The sequence below is a fragment of the Anomaloglossus baeobatrachus genome, chromosome 1 (assembly GCF_048569485.1).
Source record: "Anomaloglossus baeobatrachus isolate aAnoBae1 chromosome 1, aAnoBae1.hap1, whole genome shotgun sequence".
Classification (NCBI taxonomy): domain Eukaryota; kingdom Metazoa; phylum Chordata; class Amphibia; order Anura; family Aromobatidae; genus Anomaloglossus; species Anomaloglossus baeobatrachus.
Genome location: NC_134353.1, coordinates 89,600,981 through 89,620,432, shown reverse-complemented (window position 1 = coordinate 89,620,432; position 19,452 = coordinate 89,600,981). Strand labels below are relative to the sequence as shown.

At 48.0% G+C, this 19,452-nt stretch overlaps 1 protein-coding gene across 1 annotated transcript in view; it reads right to left on the bottom strand.

Annotated features, from left to right (window-relative positions):
• NCAPG (non-SMC condensin I complex subunit G) overlaps nt 1-19,452 on the bottom strand; it is a 246,325-nt gene that overhangs the window by 51,714 nt on the left and 175,159 nt on the right. The window contains exons 14-15 of the mRNA XM_075333625.1: nt 17,095-17,355; nt 8,289-8,470 (exon numbers count right to left, since the gene is read on the bottom strand). Of these exons, the coding sequence (XP_075189740.1) occupies nt 8,289-8,470; nt 17,095-17,355 (443 nt within the window). The remainder of the gene's footprint in view (nt 1-8,288; nt 8,471-17,094; nt 17,356-19,452) is intronic.

The following is a 19,452-nucleotide window of genomic DNA, read 5'->3' as shown; positions in this document are numbered from 1 at the left end:
CCTTAAGGAGAATAGTGTTCCCCCGTGGAATTTTAGGGGCATTGCAGCTATAAGTCCCCTTACCTGGCAGCCAGACTGGCTTGCAAAGTCTCCTTAAGGAGAATAGTGTTCCCCCGTGGTCCCCACATAGCTTTCTCATGAGCCAGATCAGACACCCCCATACTTTGCACTGACGAGGGGCAAGCACCCCGAAACACCGTGTCTGCAAATTGGGATTCTGATCTGGCTTATATATCCTGAGTCATATTGCAAAGGATTGTCAAAAATCCACTTGTGACTTTTAGGATCGCTACTTCCAATAGGTGGCGCTGTGCTAGAGTTTGTCTCCTTTACTGGAGAGACAATTTGAATATTTCCCAGAGGGGCATTGCAGCTATAAGTCCCCTTACCTGGCAGCCAGACTGGCTTGCAAAGTCTCCTTAAGGAGAATAGTGTTCCCCCGTGGAATTTTAGGGGCATTGCAGCTATAAGTCCCCTTACCTGGCAGCCAGACTGGCTTGCAAAGTCTCCTTAAGGAGAATAGTGTTCCCCCGTGGTCCCCACATAGCTTTCTCATGAGCCAGATCAGACACCCCCATACTTTGCACTGACGAGGGGCAAGCACCCCGAAACACCGTGTCTGCAAATTGGGATTCTGATCTGGCTTATATATCCTGAGTCATATTGCAAAGGATTGTCAAAAATCCACTTGTGACTTTTAGGATCGCTACTTCCAATAGGTGGCGCTGTGCTAGAGTTTGTCTCCTTTACTGGAGAGACAATTTGAATATTTCCCAGAGGGGCATTGCAGCTATAAGTCCCCTTACCTGGCAGCCAGACTGGCTTGCAAAGTCTCCTTAAGGAGAATAGTGTTCCCCCGTGGAATTTTAGGGGCATTGCAGCTATAAGTCCCCTTACCTGGCAGCCAGACTGGCTTGCAAAGTCTCCTTAAGGAGAATAGTGTTCCCCCGTGGTCCCCACATAGCTTTCTCATGAGCCAGATCAGACACCCCCATACTTTGCACTGACGAGGGGCAAGCACCCCGAAACACCGTGTCTGCAAATTGGGATTCTGATCTGGCTTATATATCCTGAGTCATATTGCAAAGGATTGTCAAAAATCCACTTGTGACTTTTAGGATCGCTACTTCCAATAGGTGGCGCTGTGCTAGAGTTTGTCTCCTTTACTGGAGAGACAATTTGAATATTTCCCAGAGGGGCATTGCAGCTATAAGTCCCCTTACCTGGCAGCCAGACTGGCTTGCAAAGTCTCCTTAAGGAGAATAGTGTTCCCCCGTGGAATTTTAGGGGCATTGCAGCTATAAGTCCCCTTACCTGGCAGCCAGACTGGCTTGCAAAGTCTCCTTAAGGAGAATAGTGTTCCCCCGTGGTCCCCACATAGCTTTCTCATGAGCCAGATCAGACACCCCCATACTTTGCACTGACGAGGGGCAAGCACCCCGAAACACCGTGTCTGCAAATTGGGATTCTGATCTGGCTTATATATCCTGAGTCATATTGCAAAGGATTGTCAAAAATCCACTTGTGACTTTTAGGATCGCTACTTCCAATAGGTGGCGCTGTGCTAGAGTTTGTCTCCTTTACTGGAGAGACAATTTGAATATTTCCCAGAGGGGCATTGCAGCTATAAGTCCCCTTACCTGGCAGCCAGACTGGCTTGCAAAGTCTCCTTAAGGAGAATAGTGTTCCCCCGTGGAATTTTAGGGGCATTGCAGCTATAAGTCCCCTTACCTGGCAGCCAGACTGGCTTGCAAAGTCTCCTTAAGGAGAATAGTGTTCCCCCGTGGTCCCCACATAGCTTTCTCATGAGCCAGATCAGACACCCCCATACTTTGCACTGACGAGGGGCAAGCACCCCGAAACACCGTGTCTGCAAATTGGGATTCTGATCTGGCTTATATATCCTGAGTCATATTGCAAAGGATTGTCAAAAATCCACTTGTGACTTTTAGGATCGCTACTTCCAATAGGTGGCGCTGTGCTAGAGTTTGTCTCCTTTACTGGAGAGACAATTTGAATATTTCCCAGAGGGGCATTGCAGCTATAAGTCCCCTTACCTGGCAGCCAGACTGGCTTGCAAAGTCTCCTTAAGGAGAATAGTGTTCCCCCGTGGAATTTTAGGGGCATTGCAGCTATAAGTCCCCTTACCTGGCAGCCAGACTGGCTTGCAAAGTCTCCTTAAGGAGAATAGTGTTCCCCCGTGGTCCCCACATAGCTTTCTCATGAGCCAGATCAGACACCCCCATACTTTGCACTGACGAGGGGCAAGCACCCCGAAACACCGTGTCTGCAAATTGGGATTCTGATCTGGCTTATATATCCTGAGTCATATTGCAAAGGATTGTCAAAAATCCACTTGTGACTTTTAGGATCGCTACTTCCAATAGGTGGCGCTGTGCTAGAGTTTGTCTCCTTTACTGGAGAGACAATTTGAATATTTCCCAGAGGGGCATTGCAGCTATAAGTCCCCTTACCTGGCAGCCAGACTGGCTTGCAAAGTCTCCTTAAGGAGAATAGTGTTCCCCCGTGGAATTTTAGGGGCATTGCAGCTATAAGTCCCCTTACCTGGCAGCCAGACTGGCTTGCAAAGTCTCCTTAAGGAGAATAGTGTTCCCCCGTGGTCCCCACATAGCTTTCTCATGAGCCAGATCAGACACCCCCATACTTTGCACTGACGAGGGGCAAGCACCCCGAAACACCGTGTCTGCAAATTGGGATTCTGATCTGGCTTATATATCCTGAGTCATATTGCAAAGGATTGTCAAAAATCCACTTGTGACTTTTAGGATCGCTACTTCCAATAGGTGGCGCTGTGCTAGAGTTTGTCTCCTTTACTGGAGAGACAATTTGAATATTTCCCAGAGGGGCATTGCAGCTATAAGTCCCCTTACCTGGCAGCCAGACTGGCTTGCAAAGTCTCCTTAAGGAGAATAGTGTTCCCCCGTGGAATTTTAGGGGCATTGCAGCTATAAGTCCCCTTACCTGGCAGCCAGACTGGCTTGCAAAGTCTCCTTAAGGAGAATAGTGTTCCCCCGTGGTCCCCACATAGCTTTCTCATGAGCCAGATCAGACACCCCCATACTTTGCACTGACGAGGGGCAAGCACCCCGAAACACCGTGTCTGCAAATTGGGATTCTGATCTGGCTTATATATCCTGAGTCATATTGCAAAGGATTGTCAAAAATCCACTTGTGACTTTTAGGATCGCTACTTCCAATAGGTGGCGCTGTGCTAGAGTTTGTCTCCTTTACTGGAGAGACAATTTGAATATTTCCCAGAGGGGCATTGCAGCTATAAGTCCCCTTACCTGGCAGCCAGACTGGCTTGCAAAGTCTCCTTAAGGAGAATAGTGTTCCCCCGTGGAATTTTAGGGGCATTGCAGCTATAAGTCCCCTTACCTGGCAGCCAGACTGGCTTGCAAAGTCTCCTTAAGGAGAATAGTGTTCCCCCGTGGTCCCCACATAGCTTTCTCATGAGCCAGATCAGACACCCCCATACTTTGCACTGACGAGGGGCAAGCACCCCGAAACACCGTGTCTGCAAATTGGGATTCTGATCTGGCTTATATATCCTGAGTCATATTGCAAAGGATTGTCAAAAATCCACTTGTGACTTTTAGGATCGCTACTTCCAATAGGTGGCGCTGTGCTAGAGTTTGTCTCCTTTACTGGAGAGACAATTTGAATATTTCCCAGAGGGGCATTGCAGCTATAAGTCCCCTTACCTGGCAGCCAGACTGGCTTGCAAAGTCTCCTTAAGGAGAATAGTGTTCCCCCGTGGAATTTTAGGGGCATTGCAGCTATAAGTCCCCTTACCTGGCAGCCAGACTGGCTTGCAAAGTCTCCTTAAGGAGAATAGTGTTCCCCCGTGGTCCCCACATAGCTTTCTCATGAGCCAGATCAGACACCCCCATACTTTGCACTGACGAGGGGCAAGCACCCCGAAACACCGTGTCTGCAAATTGGGATTCTGATCTGGCTTATATATCCTGAGTCATATTGCAAAGGATTGTCAAAAATCCACTTGTGACTTTTAGGATCGCTACTTCCAATAGGTGGCGCTGTGCTAGAGTTTGTCTCCTTTACTGGAGAGACAATTTGAATATTTCCCAGAGGGGCATTGCAGCTATAAGTCCCCTTACCTGGCAGCCAGACTGGCTTGCAAAGTCTCCTTAAGGAGAATAGTGTTCCCCCGTGGAATTTTAGGGGCATTGCAGCTATAAGTCCCCTTACCTGGCAGCCAGACTGGCTTGCAAAGTCTCCTTAAGGAGAATAGTGTTCCCCCGTGGTCCCCACATAGCTTTCTCATGAGCCAGATCAGACACCCCCATACTTTGCACTGACGAGGGGCAAGCACCCCGAAACACCGTGTCTGCAAATTGGGATTCTGATCTGGCTTATATATCCTGAGTCATATTGCAAAGGATTGTCAAAAATCCACTTGTGACTTTTAGGATCGCTACTTCCAATAGGTGGCGCTGTGCTAGAGTTTGTCTCCTTTACTGGAGAGACAATTTGAATATTTCCCAGAGGGGCATTGCAGCTATAAGTCCCCTTACCTGGCAGCCAGACTGGCTTGCAAAGTCTCCTTAAGGAGAATAGTGTTCCCCCGTGGAATTTTAGGGGCATTGCAGCTATAAGTCCCCTTACCTGGCAGCCAGACTGGCTTGCAAAGTCTCCTTAAGGAGAATAGTGTTCCCCCGTGGTCCCCACATAGCTTTCTCATGAGCCAGATCAGACACCCCCATACTTTGCACTGACGAGGGGCAAGCACCCCGAAACACCGTGTCTGCAAATTGGGATTCTGATCTGGCTTATATATCCTGAGTCATATTGCAAAGGATTGTCAAAAATCCACTTGTGACTTTTAGGATCGCTACTTCCAATAGGTGGCGCTGTGCTAGAGTTTGTCTCCTTTACTGGAGAGACAATTTGAATATTTCCCAGAGGGGCATTGCAGCTATAAGTCCCCTTACCTGGCAGCCAGACTGGCTTGCAAAGTCTCCTTAAGGAGAATAGTGTTCCCCCGTGGAATTTTAGGGGCATTGCAGCTATAAGTCCCCTTACCTGGCAGCCAGACTGGCTTGCAAAGTCTCCTTAAGGAGAATAGTGTTCCCCCGTGGTCCCCACATAGCTTTCTCATGAGCCAGATCAGACACCCCCATACTTTGCACTGACGAGGGGCAAGCACCCCGAAACACCGTGTCTGCAAATTGGGATTCTGATCTGGCTTATATATCCTGAGTCATATTGCAAAGGATTGTCAAAAATCCACTTGTGACTTTTAGGATCGCTACTTCCAATAGGTGGCGCTGTGCTAGAGTTTGTCTCCTTTACTGGAGAGACAAGCAGAACTTAGAGTATTTCACAACAATGAGTACACTCCTCACATTTATGTTTATATTTTATGTCTTTTCATGGGACAACACTGAAGATCTGATACATTGATACAATGTTAAGTAATCAGTGTACAGCTTGTGAAAGTGTAAATTTGGTGCCCTCTAAATAACTCAACACACAGCCATTAATGTCTAAACCACTGGCAAGTTTGTGTTCAGTACACTGTGGTCTTTCTTATGCATCATCTTTAGAAGAGGCTTCCTTCTGGGACAACAGCCATGCTGCTGATTCTAGTGCACACAAGTGTCATGCGACAAGATTGTGATAAAGTCACAGCTTGAGGAAGAGCTTCAAAGGAGATAGTTATTTACACTATGTAGTGAATACTTATGTAGAGAGCTAATTAAAAATAAGGGAAAAAAAAGGATTAAAAAATAAAAAAAAAAAAAAAAAGCAAAAAAAAACAAACACAAAAATATGAAATTACCCTTCTGTTACAAAAAACCAAACACAAAAACAAACCTAAAGACTTCCTATCCCCGCTTCCAAAAAAGTCCAGCTAATCCAAAGTTTAAAAAAAAAAAATTCAAAATCGCCAAAATTGCAGTGTTTCACTAACTAAACCCCCAAAAACAGTATCATTAAAACAGTTTGTGCCATAGAATGGAATTTCCTATGGGCAGTTTTGGGGAAATTGGGTCTGGGTTCTAGGTTTATAGGACGGGTTAAATTACTATTTGCCTCTACGCGGGCCAATGTCTGTACTTCATCATCTCTTAGTCTGGCCAGGGGCACAAGACAGGGCCGTCTTCTCTCCCCATTATGGTTTGCGGTGGCAATTGAACCATTGGCGATTATGCTTCGCGCCTCCATTAGTGTAAAAGGGTTTGAGATCGGAGGTCTGGAGCAAAAGGTATTCCTCTATGCGGATGATCTATTATTGTATCTTAGGGAAGTGCGGACATCAGTGGGTCCAGCTATTAGTAGTATTAATGAATTTCGAAGGCGCTCAGGGCTCCTAATAAACTGGGAGAAGTTGGCTCTGCTTCCTATAGATCCACTCCCACCTAGTTTCGCTACTCTGGGGCTGCCAATTCCGTAAATACCGGGGGATAGTGTTCAGTGCCCGACCGTGCGATTACTATGCTCAAAATCTGGAGCCTGTGCTACTTCAGACTCGCACTGTCCCTTATTGGCCGAACTAACCTACTAAAAATGGTGCTGTTGCCTAAACTTTCATATCTTCTCGACAACGCTCCGATATGGATCCATTGGAAAATCTTTCATAAAATCAACACTTTGTTACGTGAACTCTTGTGGAAAAAGCAACAAGCCAGAATTTGTCTTGAGACCCTGCAGAGGGGGGAGGAGGGGGGTCTGGCAGTCCCCAACCCATGGATTTACTATATTGCGGCGCAGATGCAGCATTTTAGGAAATGGGGAAAAAACGAGGCATATGACGTTGGGGGCAAATTGGTGAAGGGCCTTACAAAATGAAGACACCCGATGGCCTTTTTCGATGCAAGATACTCTTCCAAAAACAGACCATCACACCCAACATTGGCAATGCTATACAAGGTGTGGGATAGAGGGAGGGAGTTGCTGGGAATATCAGAAGTGACAGAGTACTGGTCCTTATGGCATAATCACGGACTATTAGAGCTGCAGAAACTCCCGGGCAGGAGAATGTGGGTGGGTGGGTGAGGGGGGGTGCATCTGGTTTCAGATACTTCAGAATAGCACACTTAAAGGATTTGACCGGCTTCAGGCTTAGTTTCAGATATTGATAGAAGAAAATGTGCAGTACTTACAACTCCGGCAGGCCTACGAGACAGACACGTCATGTGGGTATTAGTGTAGAGCGAAATCACACCCTCGCTGACCTAGGACCGCTCCTACGGTGTTAGCTCTAGATTATATACAGCGATGCTACCTAGTAATCTTAAATTCCCTCTGCAAACTAGAGAGAAGTGGGAGAGTGACTTAGGTCGACAGAGGAGCAGTGGGATGAGGTCCTGTCTCAGACTCCAAGCTTAGCGGTTACTGACAGTCAACGACTGTCGCAGTTATACTTGTTGCATATAGTGTATACAGGACCCCTAGTCTATTACATAAGATGGGGATCCGGACAGATGACCTTTGTCCTAGGTGTGGGCGGGAGAATGCTATTCCATTGCATATGATGTGGGTCCTGTGGGAATATAGAAGAATACTGGAGGGCAGTATTAGAACTGATTGGGCAAGTTTTTAACATACGACTACAGCCAAGACCTGTCACATGCATCCTGGGTCTCCTGGATGACGAGTCTGATTGGAGTTCGCTGGTGACAGTCGTTATCACACAACTCTTATATCGGGCCAGGAAACTGTTGGCCTACCACTGGCTGGATCCGGCTCCTCCGGCCATCGAGGAGCTTAGGGAGAGAGTTAACGCTATACTTCGGTTGGAGAGGTGGGTATACCTCAAAAGAAATGCACTGCAGAAAAAATTCTATAAGATCTGGATACTCTGGGCCTTCCCTACTCAGCACTGCTGTAAGACAATATGGGAGACCAGGTCCTTCATCTCATAACTGGGTAATTTACAGGAACGGGGTGGAAATATGCAACATATATGGAACATCCGGAACATATATGGTTGCTGAAAAAGATGTTGGGTATTTTATGTCCGGGGTAGCATACTGAAATGGATTATTTACTTCGTGACCTACACTGATGTTGGGTATAGACTGCAGGTGCACTGTTCATTGTATAATTTAGGTGCTGTTTTTGTGACTGAATTAAATCAAATAAATTATACCTCATGGAAGAAAGTTAGGAATAAAAAAATGGGTGAAAATGTGCAAATTGTACCCAACAACTCATATGTAAACAAAGAGGCGCCTTATTTTTTTAGCAGATAATTGGTCAGTGAAGGAAAAACAAACAAAAAATCAAAAACGACTTACCGACAAGAATAAGCAAATATGGGAAAGAAGACGCCCAGACAGTGGCGCAGCTTCGTATCCTCTTCTGTCACTGGATTGTACCACAGCAAAACTAAGCGAGATAAGAGCTTGGAGCTGATCAGTCGTCCGGAGAACATAAGCTTTGCCAAGCCTTCAGCAGTTTCTGTCCTTATTTCTGGAATCTAATATTAGAAAATAAGAATGGAATAGAGAGTTGCAATCAAATAAAAATTAAGAGATGTGAACCCAGACATGACCCAACTTCAGTCACCATAATTTCAGACCTAAGGGTAAAAACAATGGGATATAATGAAAGATTAGGCATTGGCTTCTATGGATACATCCCCCAGATAGGCTCTGTACAGTCAAGTGCTTTCCACTTAACCCCTTAACAACTGCGAGCAGTAATATTACGTCCTAGGGGTCATAGTGTTACTGCCCGCGGCCTGCTGCCGGCAGCTTGCAGCGATCAGCGCACATCTCAGCTGATTTTCACAGCTGACACATGTGCCTGCCAGGCAGGAGCAGAATCGTTATCTGCCCGTGCCGTTTAACCCCTTAAATGGAGCTGTCAATATGTGACAGCTCCATTATAATAGAATCGGCGGTAAAGATTTACTAACCGGCCGATAACGAAAGTCACGTGACGTGATCACGTAACTTGCGGTGGTTGTCATGGTAGTTTAGGGTCATGTGATGACTCCTGTAGCTCACATGATTCACTTTGTTTCACCCGCCCCGGAGCTGGGTGAGACATGAAATGAGCATATCTGCTATTCACAGCTGTGATAGGGCAGTCTGATCGCACTGCTGATCCAACTAGCCCACTAGGGGGATAAATAAAAAAAAAAAAAAAAAGGTAAAAAAAAAAAAGTTTTACAAAAATGTAAAAAAAAAATAAAAAACCTAAAAATTCAAATCACCCCCCTTTCGCCCCATTGAAAATTAAAGTTAAAAAAATTAAAAATATACACATTTGGTATCGCTGCATTCAGAAATGTCCGATCAAAATATAAATTAATTTGATCAGTAAACACTTAGCGGCAAAAAAATAATCCAAATCGCCAAAATTACGTTTTTTGGTCACCACAAATTCTGCGCTAAATGCAATAACAGGCGATCAAAATGTAGCATCTGCGCAAAAAAAAGAATTTTGTTTACTTACCGTAAATTCTTTTTCTTATAGTTCCGTATTGGGAGACCCAGACCATGGGTGTTTAGCTTCTGCCTCCGGAGGACACACAAAGTACTACACTCAAAAGTGTAGCTCCTCCCTCTGAGCCTATACACCCCCTGGTGAGCCAGTCCCAGCCAGTTTAGTGCAAAAGCTGAAGGAGAATAGCCACCCACAAGTAGAACCGAGCAAGAACCGGAACAACCGGAGACTCTGTCCACGACAACAGCCGGTGATAACACACGGAACAAGAAAATTGCCAACAGGCAACAGGGAGGGAGCTGGGTCCAAAGCAGTCCCTGGGTGGGAATAAACAGAAAAACTAAGAAGTAAACGGAACCTAACTTCACAAGTGGGCGACAGCCGCCTGAAGGATGCATCTCCCCAAGCTCGCATCTGCCGAAGCATGAGCATGCACTTGGTAGTGCTTCGAAAAGGTATGCAGGCTAGTCCAAGTGGCAGCCTGACAGACTTGTTGAGCCGTAGCCTGGTGCCTAAAAGCCCAAGAGGCACCGACGGCTCTGGTCGAGTGTGCTTTGATCCCCGGCGGGGGAGGCACCTGAGTACTCTGCGAGGCGTCCGAAATGGTCGATTTAATCCAACGGGCCAAGGTCGGCTTAGAAGCAGGGAGACCCTTGCGCCGCCCTGTGGTTAGCACAAAAAGAGAGGTGCACCGCCTAAGCGCAGCGGTGTGAGACACATAAATCCGGAGAGCCCGCACCAGATCTAGAGTATGCAGCGCTTCTTCAAAGCGATGAACAGGGGCCGGACAGAAGGAAGGCAAGGAAATGTCCTGGTTAAGGTGGAAAGGAGAGACCACCTTAGGAAGAAAGTCCGGAGTCGGACGGAGAACCACCTTGTCCTGGTGAAAAACCAAAAAAGGTGACTCCGAGGAGAGCGCAGCCAAATCAGAGACTCTCCTGAGAGAAGTTATGGCAACTAGAAAGGCCACTTTTTGAGAAAGACGATACAAAGAAACCTCCCTAAGGGGCTCAAAAGGGGGTTTCTGCAATACCGTGAGGACCAAGTTAAGGTCCCAGGGATCCAAGGGCCGCCGATAAGCCGGAATGATGTGAGACGCGCCTTGCATGAAGGTGCGGACCTGAGCCAGCCGGGCGAGACGCCGCTGGAACAGCACTGATAGAGCTGAGACCTGTCCCTTGAGAGAGTTGAGGGACAGTCCTAGCTGCAGACCGGACTGTAAAAAAGACAGAAGGGTCGGCAAGGAGAATGGCCAAGGAGGATGGCCGGAAGAGCGACACCAGGACAGGAAAATTTTCCAAGTCCTGTGATAGATCTTAGCGGAGGAAGACTTACGGGCCCGAGTCATAGTGGAGATGACTTCAGGAGGAATACCAGAAGTCGTCAAGATCCAGGACTCAAAAGCCACGCCGTCAATCTGAGAGCCGCAGGATTCTGGCGGAAAGACGGACCTTGTGAGAGAAGGTCTGGACGGTCCGGAAGATGCCACGGCATCTCTACGGACAGTTGGAGCAGGTCCGGATACCAAGCTCGCCTGGGCCAGTCTAGTGCAATGAGGATGACTCGACGGCCCTCCATTCTGATCTTGCGCAGGACTCTGGGCAAGAGAGCTAGAGGGGGAAACACGTAGGACAGACGAAACTGGGACCAGTCTTGAACCAGAGCGTCCGCGGTGAAGGCCTGAGGATCGTGGGAGCGAGCCACGTAAACCGGAACCTTGTTGTTGTGACGGGATGCCATTAGGTCCACGTCCGGAGTGCCCCATTTGCGGCAGATTGACTGAAATACTGCCGGGTGCAGGGACCACTCGCCACCGTCCACGGATTGAAGGCTGAGATAATCTGCCTCCCAGTTTTCCACGCCTAGGATGTGAACTGCGGATATGGTGGACTTGGAGTCCTCCGCCCATTGAAGGATGCGTTGTACCTCCATCATTGCCAGGCGGCTGCGTGTCCCGCCTTGGTGATTAATGTAGGCAACCGCTGTCGCGTTGTCTGACTGGACTCGATTGTGCCTGCCCGCCAACAGGTAGTGAAAACCTAGGAAAGCTAGAAGCACAGCTCTGGTTTCCAGCACATTGATTGAAAGGGCTGACTCGGACGGAGTCCAAGTGCCCTGTGCTCTGTGGTGGAGATATACCGCTCCCCAGCCGGATAGGCTGGCATCCGTGGTGAGAATCACCCAGGACGGGGTCAGGAAGGAGCGCCCTTGGGACAGGGAGAGGGGCCGAAGCCACCACTGAAGAGAGCTCCTGGTCCGTGGCGACAGAGCCACTAACCTCTGTAAGGAGGAAGGCCGCTTGTCCCAACAGCGGAGAATGTCCAGCTGCAGAGGGCGCAGATGGAACTGGGCAAAGGGAACAGCCTCCATGGACGCCACCATTTGACCCAGCACCTGCATCAGGCGCCTGAGGGAATAACGGCGGGGCCTCAGGAGAGAGCGCACCACTAGCTGGAGAGACTGCTGTTTGATTAAGGGCAACTTCACAAGTGCCGGCAAAGTCTCAAACTGCATCCCTAGGTACGTGAGACTCTGGGTCGGAGTCAGAGTGGATTTGGGAAGATTGACAAGCCACCCGAATTGGGCTAGAGTGGCGAGAGTGAGCGAGATACTCCGCTGACAGTCTGCGCTGGATGGAGCCTTGACTAGAAGGTCGTCCAGATAAGGAAGCACTGCCAACCCCTGGAGGTGCAGGACCGCAATCACTGCTGCCATGACCTTGGTGAATACCCGCGGGGCCGTGGCTAACCCGAAGGGGAGAGCCACGAATTGGAAATGATCCTCTCCTATTGCAAAACGTAACCAACGCTGGTGTGAAACTGCGATTGGCACATGTAGATAGGCATCTCTGATGTCGATGGACGCCAGGAAATCCCCTTGGGTCATAGAGGCAATGACTGATCGCAGAGACTCCATGCGAAAATGCCGCACCCGAACATGCTTGTCGAGAAGCTTGAGATCCAGGATGGGCCGGAAGGTACCGTCCTTTTTGGGAACTAGGAAGAGGTTTGAGTAAAAACCTCTGAACCGTTCCCGAGCGGGAACTGGTACAATCACTCCGTTTGCCTGCAAGGATGCCACGGCCTGTGAAAAGGCGGCGGCCTTGGAGCAGGGAGGAGTTGAGAGAAAAAATCTGTTTGGCGGGCTGGAAGAGAATTCTATCCTGTAGCCGTGAGATATGATATCTCTCACCCACTGATCGGAGACTTGCTTTAACCAAGCGTCGCCAAAGTGGGAGAGCCTTCCACCGACTAAGGACGTGGCTGGAGCGGGCAGAGAGTCATGAGGAGGCTGCCTTAGTGGCAGAACCTCCTGCGGTCTTCTGCGGACGCGCTTTTGGGCGCCAGTTGGATTTCTGATCCTTAGCTGAGTTAGCGGACGAGGCGGAAGGCTTAGAGGATGACCAGTTGGAGGAACGAAAGGAACGAAACCTCGATTGATTCCTACCCTGGGCGGGTTTCCTGGTCTTGGTTTGTGGCATGGAAGTACTCTTCCCGCCAGTAGCTTCCTTAATAATTTCATCCAGCTGTTCACCGAACAGCCGGGAACCAGCAAAAGGGAGCCCAGCAAGAAACTTCTTGGAAGAAGCATCTGCCTTCCACTCTCGAAGCCACAAGATCCTGCGGATAACAAGAGAATTAGCTGAAGCCACCGCAGTGCGGTGAGCAGCCTCTAGCATGGCAGACATGGCATAAGATGAAAAAGCTGAAGCCTGAGAAGTTAAGGTAACCATCTCAGGCATAGATTCCTTGGTGAGGGAATGCATCTCCTCTAGAGAAGCAGAGATGGCTTTGAGAGCCCACACTGCTGCAAAAGTCGGGGAAAACGCGGCCCCCGCAGCTTCATACACAGATTTGTCCAGAAGGTCAATCTGACGGTCAGTGGAATCCTTAAGTGAGGTGCCGTCAGCCACCGACACAACGGTCCGGGCTGAGAGCCTAGACACCGGAGGGTCTACCTTTGGGGAGTGAGACCACTCCTTGACCACCTCAGGTGGAAATGGAAACCTGTCATCAGAACCACGCTTTGGAAAGCGTTTGTCAGGACAGGCCCTGGGTTTGGTCACAGCGGTCTGAAAACTGGAGTGGTTAAAGAAGACACTCTTCACTCTCTTAGGCGAGGTAAACTGATGTTTTTCTGCCAGAGAGGGTTGCTCCTCTGAGACTGGCGGATTGAGATCCAGTACAGAATTAATAGAAGCAATCAAGTCACTAAGATCTGAGTCACCCTCAGAGAAATCGATGGGGTACATAGCCTCCGAGCCCCCCGTGAGGGCATCCTCCTCATCTTGCGAGTCAGCTCTTGAGACAGAGCCGCGGGATGAGGAAGGGGAGGAAACCCTGCGCCTTCTCTTAGAAGGACGGGGTCTGGGACCAGATGATGAATCCTCTGTGAGCTCCGATGGACGGAGGTCAGAGGATAGGAATCCTCTGTCAAGAGTATTAGAGGCACCCTGTGAGGAGGGCTGATGCATATTCATCAAAGTCCTGGACAAAAGTCCCATGGACTCAGCTAATGACTGGGATATGGACCTAGAAAAGGACTCTACCCAGGCCGGGGGTTCAGCCACAGGTGCAGCAGCAGCCTGAGAGACCACTGGGGGTGAGACTCCAGGCTGTGGCACCGCCAAGTTAGAGCAACCATCACAATGTGGACAGGTGCTCGGCTCAGGCAGCAGGAGCTTACATGCAGAGCATACAGAATAAAGCTTTGGAGCCTTGCTCCTTGTGTGAGACATGCTGCTGGAGTGGGGGCTTTGCAGAGAATGAACCCCAGGGAGAATATACAGAGGTCCACAACCGGAGACCGGCTGTAGCTTACCAGACCGCTGGGCGCGGTGTTGTGTGCCCTCCAGATCCCGAAGCCCGGTCCCCCAATGCACAGCACCTCAGCAGAGATGTAGAGTGCAGGATGTCCCAGCGCAGAGTGAACTCTGCCTGAGAAATGGCCGCCGGAGCGAAGAGAGGGGGCGGGACTAGGGGGCGTTCCTATAGGAGAGCGGGAACTGGAGGGCTAGAGAGACCTGCAGGGGAGGAGGGACGCCCCAGCAGTGGGGAGTGTCCCTCCCCTGTGCAGAACGGCCGCCGGGAGGAGCCGTGCCTGTCCCTCTACATGAGTGACATGCGAGGGCAGGAAAATGAAACTAGGCCTCCGGCGAAGCCGGGGCCTAAATTTAAGCGGCGAGGCCGACGCGCAGGCACCATCGGCGCGGTCTCGGGCAAAAGCTAGAGAACCCGCCGGAAATGTCAAAATAAGCACATTCAGCATACTCTCCCCATACAATAAAGAACCGGGACCCCCAACACATCAACGTCTCAGGTACTTAGCTGCTGAGACGCAGGGTCAGGTCCCTGGGGATGAGTGCTCCGGTCCAACAGAATCCTCAAGGGGCTGTGGATGGAGACCGGTCTCCTGCCAGGCATGGAGACCGTGCTGGCTCCCACTTCAAGCCAGAGCCCAGGAGGGATGGTGAAGGAGCGCGGCATGTAAGGCTTCAGCCTTGGAAATCAACCTTACAACACCGCCGACACAGTGGGGTGAGAAGGGACATGCCGGGAGTCCAGACGTGGACCCGCTTTTCTTCAAACTCTTTCCAAAAATCAAACAAATCAGATGAGAATGCATGTGTGGATGTATGCCTCCTGAACACAAAGCGATAAACTGGCTGGGACTGGCTCACCAGTGGGTGTATAGGCTCAGAGGGAGGAGCTACACTTTTAAGTGTAGTACTTTGTGTGTCCTCCGGAGGCAGAAGCTAAACACCCATGGTCTGGGTCTCCCAAAGGAACGATAAAGAAAAAGGTATAATTAAAAACGTCAAATGAGAACGATACGGGTCACGGAATATGGCGTAAAACGTGCGCCACTTTTTTCAGACAAATTTCTGATTTTTTTAACCCCTTAGATAAAAGTAAACCTAAACGATTGGGGTCTACGAACTCTGCACCGACCTCAGACATCACACCCACACATCAGTTTTACCATATAGTGAACAGTGACTAAAATATCTCAAAAACAATAGTTCTATCGCACTGTTTTTGCAATTTTTCCGCATTTGGATTTTTTTTGCCGTTTTCCAGTACACTATATGGTAAAACCTATGGTTCCATTTAAAAGTACAGCTCGTCCTGCAAACAATGAGCCCTCACATGACCATATTGACTGAAAAATAAAAACGTTACGTGTCTCAGAAGAAGAATGGCAAAAAAAACAGAAGGCAAAAAAAAAATAAAAATCGGCCGGTCGTGAAGGGGTTAAAGGGAACCTGTCATGGGCAATATGCACCCAGACCCACGAGCAATTCAGGGTGCATATTTCTAATCTCTGCCTAACTGTCCCTGTATCTAGTAGCATAGATAAAGAGAAAAAGTATTTCTACAGATCCTTTATGATATGCTAATGATCGCAGGGATTAGTCACAAGGGCGTTAGTTCCTGCACTCATTCCGCCCTCTTAGCACAATAGCACGCCCACAGGGATGCCCATTGCCCTGTGTCATCAGTGGTGAAAGGATCTTATCCAGTACTTTTCCTCTGGGGCTAAGAACTTAGAAGCAGGTATTTACTAACAACAAGCCTGTTATGTCCTGCGGCGATCTCTCCTGCATCAGAGCGGCCATAGCTGGTGATTCTGGTTCCTGTGATAGAGTGTTGACAGAGCAGCACCCGCTCAGTCTACAGGACATCAGTGCAAACATCATGCCGATTGACAGCATGATGGTGTAAGTCAGCGTCTCATTGGCAGTGATGCCCCTTTGACGGAGCAGAATGGGAAAGAATGAGATGCTCTGTTTACATTATGGCACCGAAAGCAGGAAAACCACTGTCAAAGCCAGGAGTCACGGTGGCTCAGTGGTTAGCACTGCAGCCTTGCAGCGCTGGGGTTCGAATCCCACCAAGGACACCATCTGCAAGGAGTTGGTATGTTCTCCCCGTGTTTGCGTGGGTTTCCTCCCACACTCCAAAAAAACATACAGTTAGGGAATTTAGATTGTGAGCCCCAATGGGGACAGTGTTCCTGATGTATGTAAGGCGCTGCGGAATATGTTCGCGCTATATAAAAATAAAGTTTTTTTTTTTTTTTTTTTTTAGGAGTGATCATCACAGAGCAGAACAGGTGGGCAGTCAGCAACTGCCCCAAAAGGGAAAATAAGAACAAACGACATCTAGTAAGTCGTGGATAACCCCTTAATATTACAGTTAAAACACATACATCCCACCTCCTCCTCACTGTCCTGGGTTTGGCTCTAAAACAAATGGCTGTAGCAGGAGCCTCCCTCATGGGGGGGGGGGGGTGAAGAGGACGAGGAAGAAGATTGCCAAGCCAACCCCTTCTATGACTAAAATGTCTCCTTTAAGAAAAATGTTTTTCTGTAGAGCCAGGAATCTCCATACATTCTAGACACTCCTATGAAAGGATCAGGTATAATATTTTTGTAGTGTAAATGGCCAATAACCAAATTCCCGGTCTTTGTGCGTTCACCAAAATGATCCATATAGTCTGATAAATGTGATAAGTGACGATGCTCTACTAGACAATACACCAGCAGCTTTCCTGTGTGACAGCACAGATACTCAGATTTCAGGGATAGAAGTGGCATACATAATTATGGTGATTTGACTGGATCAGTAGTTAAGGGTCTCTACGTACCTCACTGTCCAGAAAGTCAGAGAACAGTGTTAAAATGGCGTTCACTGTCGACCCCTCTTTTTCTGCATTTTCCTCTTCGGGTGTATTAGAGTCTGTGTCTTCGGTCTCAGCAGGGTCACTTATCTCCTCAGCATTATTTGGGGGATTTTCAGCGTCATCTGACCCCGATTTTGAAAAAATTTCAAGTCCAAAGAGAAGGAGGAGATCAATGACCGCGTTCAGGGCACTGGTCCTGACCTTCACCTCATCAAGCTGTGAAATCTGCAAAAAATCAGAACACATTAGTGGATATGCTGGTCATATGTCACCACCTCATAGGAGTCCCTGGCCATGCTCTCAGCCTTTGTAGCTAATGAGCGGTGCGGTTAGAGGCCTGGGCGCGTTTCCGCTAAGACGGGCACATAGAACTGCATCACATATCACATACTAATCAGCTACAATGCAGATTTGCATCCAGGGATGTAGTAATTAAGGTCATCCAGGTCTAGTGCACATATATAGTACTTTTTTTATCAACACTTTATGTGCTTTTGAGAACTACTCACTGTCAGATATTGCTTCTATATGCACCTTCAGTTTTCAGATGCTGTACCACAGATCAGGGGCCATAAGTTGCTTCCTTTTTTCACATCTAAAATCAGCCCACTGACAACCTCTCCTTTCCAGCGGTCAGAAATTGGGGTAAGGGCTTACTAGATATACAGTATAATCTAACCCCTTGGCCAAGCCCAAAGTCTAGTGTGTGCCAGTTTGGACTGTCATAGCTCATATTATGATCCGTTTCCCTTACTCCCCCTGTTCTCACTGCCTGCATGTGACCTTCATATATATTCCTTGATGCTTCTTGACTTGCCCCATACAAGCTGTGGATGTGCAGGCTTGGAGCACAGAATAAATCATGCCTGTAAACATCATATACTGACATGCCCTCCCAGACTGCACCTTCACAGCTTGTATGTGACGGGTCATGGTTCTCTACTTGCTTGCCTAGTTCTTTTTTCTTTTCAATATTCTTTTTATTATAGTGAAAAATAGCATATGAAACACAATGCACACCTTCAAAGTATTGTTCAGAGCAAAAAATCGATATAACGTAACATAAAACAATGAATAAATGTGAGAAAATATAAGGCACTCGAATCCTGGAGGGAAGGAATTAGATTCAAAGTTCGGTCCACAGTTCTGGATAATCTTTCTTCCCTTGTCGGAAGTACATCAGTTAGGTGTGTTAACCATTGCAGTCCATGTGAAATCAACAATAAACTTTTGTGAATAATCAACATTAGTGAAATGAACATATGTAAAACATGTCAATAGTAGGATGGGGGGTGTAAAGAAAGGTAAAGATGGTTTCAAGAGGATATTGAGAGACAGGAGGAAGGAGTAGGGTTTAATCTAGATAAGAAATATATCATGGCTGGCTCGGGGGAGGGGGGTGGGAGCAGGTCAAGACGCCACCAATTCAAAGTACTCGGAGGATTCTCGGATGGGTCTAAATGTATCTTGAAAGTGATAAGCTAAAGCTGCCAGCTCTTCAATATGATATAACCGGTCGATTTTGAGCATCCAAGTTTGGATAGTAGGTATACTTGTCGAGCGCCAAAGGGGGGGATGAGCAGTTTTGCCGGCGCTAGTAGAAATAGGAGAGTTTTGTTCGGAGTGTTTTGAGGGTTGCTGACCAAGTTCAGGAAGATTAGGCTGGGTTGGGGGTTAAAAGGACAGTTTACAGATCCGCTTGGTGTAGGTAATCACATTTTCCCAGAAGGGCTGCAACTGGTCGCACTGCCACCAAATGTGGAAGTATGTACCTCGCTCTCTATTGCACCTCCAACATGACGCTGAAGAGGAAGGGAACCATGTCCTAGTTTGGAGAAGGTGATACATACCATCTGGTAACTAATTTGTTTGAGTTTTCCTGTACCTTCACACAATGTGATGGGCCAAAGGATATCTTATAAATTTGGATCAAATCTCCTTCTGTAAAATTCCTGCCTAGATATTTTTCCCATAATGATATGAATGCCCGTTTCTGCGGGAGCTTATTTAAGACCAATATTTGATATAATTTAGACAGGACTTTCTGAGGGCATTTTGTTTGCGTAATCATAGATTCAAAAGTGGAAAGGTCCCTTCGGGGCAGCCCATTTTGGTAAGTGATCCCGTACCGCTAACTTTAGTCTTTCATATTGAAGGAAGTTGAGTGAGTTTGGGGCTATGATCTTATTAAGCTGAGTCAGGGGTGTTAACCCCTTCACCCCCGGTCACTAAAACACCCTAATGACCGTGCCATTTTTTGCAATTCTGACCAGTGTCACTTTGACAGGTTATAACTCTGGAACGCTTCAACGGATCCTGGTG